Raw genomic sequence first — 7,072 nt, 5'->3', positions numbered from 1 at the left:
TTAACTGTTCATAATTGTGCCACATCTCACTATTTCACAGTATCCAGAGCAAATTAAAAGCTGAAATGTGTTCTTTTAAAGATGCATCTGAAGAAAGTCTATAAGATATGGTGTTCAATGCCAAAACTCCTTTCATTTCCAGTAACCAACTGAGAGCCTTTCGCTGACAAGATAAAATTAGATTTTTTACTATTCTGAAAATATGCAAGCAAATAACAGTCATCAAGGCTAGTTTTCTGTTAACAGTATTTACATTCATGCATAATTTATATAACACTTTATACATATAATACATTTTGACTGCCTGCTGACAATATATTTAGCACTCTTCACAGGGCAAAAGAAAATTTCATATTTCTCATTGCACTTTTTAAGAAAAGCAGTTGCACAGACACAAGAAAAACAAACCAACAGATCTAAGTGCATCTGTCTGGCACACCAGCAAGGTCAACAACATCAGGTATTATCTTAATTATGACCTTCCTGGATTAAGGGTAATAATAAAAACAACCAAACCACAAAACACACCAGTCCTTCCTGCTGCTTAACCCAAACCTAACATGTGATCAAAACACAACACAGTGCTTTCAGTGTTCGGATGTCTGCTCTGCCTTCAATTACTATCTTTTAGTTGCACATTTAGTGTTCTAACCTTGAGGAGATAACAGACTGGAAATATGTCATGCGCTGAAGAACCTGTGTCATGTGCATCAAATCATGCATTGACTTTACACACCCGAGTTTCAGATATTACATTTCAGCAATTTCCAGTTCAAGTTGCATAAATCATTGTGTAAAATAAGTTTAAAAAGACATGACAAATGTAAACATAAAATGAATGAAATCTGTTTGATTCAGACATCTGTCATGAACTGGGTTTGTGTGATTTATAGCATGCAAATGTCAGTGATGCAGGTCAACACAGCAGCCCCTTTGCTTCACATTGCATCCTGAGGGGCTCTGGATCGCTTTACATTATTCCGACCTCATTGACTTTATGATTAGCTGGAAATATTTCCTTTGGGTTTCACATGCTCCTCGTGCCCACCGCAGTAGTGTTGGTCTTTTTGAAAGAGCTCATGGCATCTTCTCCACAGTTTGTATCATTCTTCTCCTTCCTCATCGGTTTCCTGCACACGACAATAAAAACAAGAAAACATTCTCAGGATTTGTCACCCATGAAAATATGGTCATAAAGATAACATATAAGAGAAAATACGTCATTTGTCAATGTTTTTCATGCTGAACATTCTGTCCTGCCTCATAAATCATCTCTGTGCCCTGGCTGTAATCTGAGTTGTTATCTTCAGCAGTTAGTGTAAGACAGTAAGTTATTCCCGTGCGGCCCATTTATATCCTCCCCGCTTCACTGCATCTCTGGTCATTGTATTTGTCCAGCGAGCCTACAGGCGTGTGCAATGCAGGACTGACTGAATACAGTGGCGGGAGTCTTTTGCTGTGAACACAACTGTACAGATGGAAGCTCCCCTGAGGGGTGCACATTAGAAGCCATCAGCAGAGTCCTTCACGGAGACACATCAAAGCAGTGCCAGCAGATTACATGAACATCAAGCAAAACATTACATAAACGCTTAGAACGGTTTCATTGGATAAAAATATACCTTCCTTGAGCTGCTATTACTACTTAAACATCACCTGTGGGATAGAACAGCCGGGATTCACTTTAAATGAGAAAACCGCAATAACCGGCATGAAATGCCATTTCATCTATTTAAACAGTGCTGGATCATTCTTTATAATTACTGCAGCTCTCAAAATCTTACTGGAATAGTTCATCCAAAATGAAAAATTTTCTTTTTAATTCACTCTCAGACCATCCAAGATGTAGATGGTATTCTTCAGTTGAACAGTTCTTTTGTACAATTTGTTTCAATGAAATGGTTCAAAATAACTGATTCACCAGATTGTTTACATAATCACACAATGATGTAACATATACACGCGGATGTTTCACATGTCTAAAATATAAAAAGGAATAAACTAGTCTTTATCAGCTACCTTGCATAATCCATGAGAAACCAAAACAATTCATTTGTTCCCTTCGGTAAAGATCTCAGTTCACACGTTCAAATCAGCGGCTCTTCGGTCCGAGTCAAGTTCACTGACTGTTGGAGGACCTGGAGCACTGAATGATTCATTCATCACAGGATCAGATATGCTGCTACTTCGGCTCATTTCCAGTGCTTTTTTTTTTTTTACTCAAAGTGCCGGTAGCCATTGACTTGACACCTACATTTTTGATGGCCTGAGTGATTAAATTATCTATCCCTTTAATTGAGAGAGAAGTATTTGTGCTTTTCAAATTCCTCACACCACATTGAAGGTGTACATTTTCCCTTAAACATTGATGCCAATTTTAACTTAAAATCTTAAGAAAAGAAGCTCATGAACTTAGTTTGTTTCAACTCCCCATGATTAGGAGGCACACAGCATATGCTTGTGTCCCAGTGGGTTGGAGCAGATGGCTGGTGAGACGATTTCACTGCTGGGATTATTGATCAGCTGAAGCTGTTTGATTCTTCACTCAGGTTTAGCTTGCATGAGCGGCACTGATACGAACACAGAGCTGTGTCTGCCAGCGATGGAAAAGCGTCTGCCAGCGATGGAAAAGAGCAACACCTGCATGTACAGCTTGTGAGCGACAGGAAAAAGAAACCTATACAAAATCCTCCATTTCGATCGTTAGGTGAAGTCATTTCAAGATTATTATTGACCTTTCCTACAAAAAAATTAAAAGAATTTAAAAAGTGAGTTTGGAGCATATTTTAGGAACAATAATAAAAATACACTGAAAAACTATTATAATCCTTTGTAATACTTGATCAGACCTGCGTGGCTTCACATTGGTTTTAACATTGCTCCTGAATCTGTCACATTACATTGGTCCCCTAATCACTATTGGACAGCCCACGGTTTTGGCAGCACCCAGCTTCCTCAATAATAGATGTCAGCAGTTGACATGTGGCAGGTGGTGACACAACACTTCAGAGAGTTAATACATATCTGTTGAAATCAAACATTCCCCACCCCAGTCCCCGAACCCTTCTGTAAAACACACAGAGAACACATAGAGATGAAACTATTGCTATAATGATGCTTGAAATCAAGTCAGATTCTACTGCAGAAGATGCACATTTCTTCCCCTAAGTCTGTGTTTTAGTTCATTGTTTTTATTTTCAGTATTGTTTATGTTTTTGTAAATCAAAGGGTTTCAGTCATTTTTAATCCATGTTGTGTCCAAAAGTTCTAACGGGTCATTCTGTGTGAACTCAATCAGACTAAGTCCCTTGCTGAACATTTTGATTTCAATTATTATTGTTTTGTTTTTAGGTGAAAAAAAATAAATAAATAAATGAATAGTGTGTGAGAGACCTCAAAATTTAATACTAACTAACATAAAACTATTCATTACATTAGGAAATTTTGATACTTAATCCAGGGGAGGCCACTCAATAACTTAAATCTATTAAAATACAGAAAAAATGAAAATATAAAAAAATAAAAATTCAAAATAAACAAAAATATACATCCAATTATTAAATAAAAAAAAAACTAAAATAAAAAAATACTAATACCAAATACCACATAATATATACTTGGAAAAAAGCCCATATAAATAAAGGCAATGTAAATGGGAAGTCATGGGCCTAATGGTTAGAGAGTTTCACCTCCTAACCCTGGGTTGTGGGTTTGGTGCCCCAGGTCGGCAATACCACCCATCGGAGGTGCCCTTTGAGCAAGGTACCGAACCCCCAACTGCTCCCCGGGCGACGCCCGCAGCTAAATGGCTGCCATGCTCTGGGTGTGTGTTCAACAGGTGTGTGTGTTCACTGCTTTGTGTGCCACTTTGGATGGGTCAAATGGAGAGCACGAATTCTGAGTATGGGTCACCATACTTGGCTGTATGTCATGTCACTTTCAATGCAAACATCTTGACACAAGGAAATAAGAAATACTTTTAGGTACAACAATAATTGTTCTTCAGATATTCCTTTTTAAATAAACGTAGTATCAGCTGTAAGCAAAGTAACCCACATTTGTGTTTTGACCACTGACTATTCACTCACAGAGAAAGAAAAGTTTGTTAGGAACCAGAATTTAAAAGGATATTAAGGTATCTTTAATAACTCCTTGGTTTTTTTAAAACAACCACTATCAAAAAAAAGGAACTCCCAAACCAACAATGTCCAACTAACTTCACTGAAAAACCTACCAATCTGTAAAAAAAAATGACGATGATGCCATCTTTCTAAAGTCACTTTATTAATATCTACCAAATACTTCAGATTGGTCACATAAAAAAATCCCCCCAAATTGCACAACCTCTTTAATAAAAAATTCCTTAGCTAGTGCTTCAAAATAAAAGGAGAAAGGAGTCATATGACATTCATATGCACAAGTGACATGACCGGAGTATATGACCATTCATTGAACACAGTGACATAAGCCCAAGAATGACTCACAACATTGACTTTAGCACCAAAAGTGAAAACTCCGTGATAGTACCGTGACCTCCCTTGTTATGGCGCTGTAGCTAAAGAGCTAATGGACTAAATCAGCAACAGAAAGACAGCCAAAGCAATTCCTATTGTCCCAACCATGATGATCTCCATCCACCAGGGCCTCGGCAGAGGAGCGGAAGCCTCCGGAGCTGAAAGAGTGATCACACATCCATGCATCAAATTTACACATTAGCACTTTTCACACAGTAATCCTATTAAATTGTTTGTTAATACAAAAATGTACTGTTCACACAGGCAATGACATTCCGAACTACACAGCATAGAGAGTGATGTCTAGTCCCCCCCCCCCCAAATGTAAATATTTACCAAAAGATATTTAGCAAATGTATTGAAGGGTTCTACAAACTATTTTAGTCATTAAACATACCACTGCAGTGTTTTTGCAATTAAAAGGCAAATAGAATACTCTTGGACATCGTATTAAGTGACTGTATTTTAGCAACTACGAAAATGATATAATAAGCATAATATGAGTAATAATAAAGAAGAAATAATAATACAAAAAAATATTAACTATGTATGGACTCAATGTACAAGCACATTCTGAGCGGATGACATAAAACGTCAATCTCATTTACAATGCTAGAACACTCAAACAGTCGGTAATTTCACATAGCTGATGAAAATTTTGTATGCCAATCCAGACATTCAGAGATGGCTAAAAAAACAGCATACAGATGTAGATGCTCCAATAGGTCAAATCATCGCCCATAGCTAGTGGCCCAGTTATAGAGCGGTAAGCATACAGATGTGCCTTACACTCTCTATTCATATAGACGGCCATTCACACTGATAGCGGTCACAGCTATCACACAGCTGGATTATCAGCCATAGAGATGGGTATAATCATGCAGAGAGTACAGCCACATTCCCCACAAAAACACGCACACCACATATAGGAAAAATGTATATATGAAGAAGTTGAAAAAAAAAAAGAAACGAAATTATTTGGTGCAAAAAAAGCTTTACAGTTCCCCCAAACATGAAGTTACGCCCCCACTCAGATGACAGCATGCATTCACAGCGCGGTTCAGACAGCTATAAACAATTTTCCACGTATCTTTGACTTTTTTTTGTATATTCAACGTAACTCTGACTTTACCCTGTATTGATACAAAAACAATCTTTTTTACCACTAACAATACAAATTTCTGAGTGTAGGTTATTCCATAACGAATATAAATTGGAAGTGTTGAGTTATTCCATAAAGAATACAACCAATACTGTCCCTCAACGAACTGAAATGCGTAAACAATGGAATTGATATCCATTATAACTACAACGTTATTGCTTCGTTGGATCTAAACGCTGCTCTGGGATGTAGTCAAGTGGACCCCGTACCCTTCTAACCCTACAACCGGGAATATAGATGTGGATGCTTCATGATCATTTATTGCGATAAGCCTATGGGCTTTGTGTGTTTTTATCCTTTTGAACACTTCGTGTTGAGTGTTGTTGTTCAATAAAGTGTTCAATCAATCAATCAATTGCGATAAGTCTGTTACGTACTGCTTTTTGATTCTTCATGTTTTGATGTGTTTTGCTTACACAAATTTAGCAAATACATTCTTTATAAGCTTTCCATTTAAAAACAGTGATCTGTCGTCAATGACTTGAGGCTTAGACCTTTATAGAGATATAGTTTGTTACTGAGAATTTGTTCCCGTTCATTTAATCTATTCGTAAACATTGACACATGCAAACAAAGAGGGTTCAGTGCGTCAGTGTCCAGATGCGGGTTAACAGGTTAACAGTAATTTAAGAGAAGCAGGCCCAGCTGATGGAGCGGACTGCCGTGCTGGAAACCTTCATGGCTGACGCACACAAGTCCGGGGTAAGTATAAAGCACCCTGCTAACAGTCCCACCACCTCTACTCCATATGTTTCTCTGCACATGCCCGGTTCACCCAGGCCTCAATCTTCCTAGATGTCCTTCACTCCGGCGTCGGGACACCACGGACCCTGGGTGCACCCACGGTGGAGGACGTGAGCCAGGCCCCGGGCAACGACCTCTCCGCCGCCTCCGGTCTTCAACATCTCCACCTGGAACCGCTTCGATCCCCTCCGTGAGACAGAACACGACGCTGTGATCGTCGGAAACTCCATCATTCAGCATTTCCGTGCTACGTTAGCCGAAGGTAAAGTGCACACTACAGATACCCGCAACCCTGAAGGTCGATGAGAGCCCTGGAGTGGTTGTGCTGCACGCAGGGATTAACGACACCATGCTGCGGGTTTTGTGCACCGCATGGACCCCCCGGCGTGCCCCCCCCCCACCTCGCGGATTAACGGACACCATGCTGCGGGCACACAACGACAACCGACAACAGCGCGCTGTCCTCGACGGCTCTGAATCAGAGTCACGAACAGTGGAGCTCACGGACGCAACTGAGCCAATACAGATGTTGAGGCGCAGCCGGATCGAATACGAGGACGGTGCAAAGCACTTTGCCAGCGACAATGATCAACGAGGTTCAGAACAAAGTAAGTAAGGATTCATAGACCCGTGGCTTAAATTCCAATGGTAT

At 39.5% G+C, this 7,072-nt stretch overlaps 1 protein-coding gene across 1 annotated transcript in view; it reads right to left on the bottom strand.

Moving 5' to 3' along the window:
* Nucleotides 1-4,561: 4,561 nt before the first annotated feature.
* LOC109107395 (proline-rich membrane anchor 1) overlaps nucleotides 4,562-7,072 on the bottom strand; it is a 27,036-nt gene continuing 24,525 nt past the window's right edge. Inside the window, exon 3 of the mRNA XM_019120678.2 lies at nucleotides 4,562-4,672. Coding sequence (XP_018976223.2) covers nucleotides 4,572-4,672 — 101 coding nt within the window. The 3' untranslated portion in view covers nucleotides 4,562-4,571. The remainder of the gene's footprint in view (nucleotides 4,673-7,072) is intronic.

This window comes from Cyprinus carpio, chromosome B17 (genome assembly GCF_018340385.1).
Source record: "Cyprinus carpio isolate SPL01 chromosome B17, ASM1834038v1, whole genome shotgun sequence".
Taxonomy (NCBI): Eukaryota; Metazoa; Chordata; class Actinopteri; order Cypriniformes; family Cyprinidae; genus Cyprinus; species Cyprinus carpio.
The sequence above is the reverse complement of the archived record's forward strand: the minus strand, read 5'-3'. Positions and strand labels throughout refer to the sequence as shown.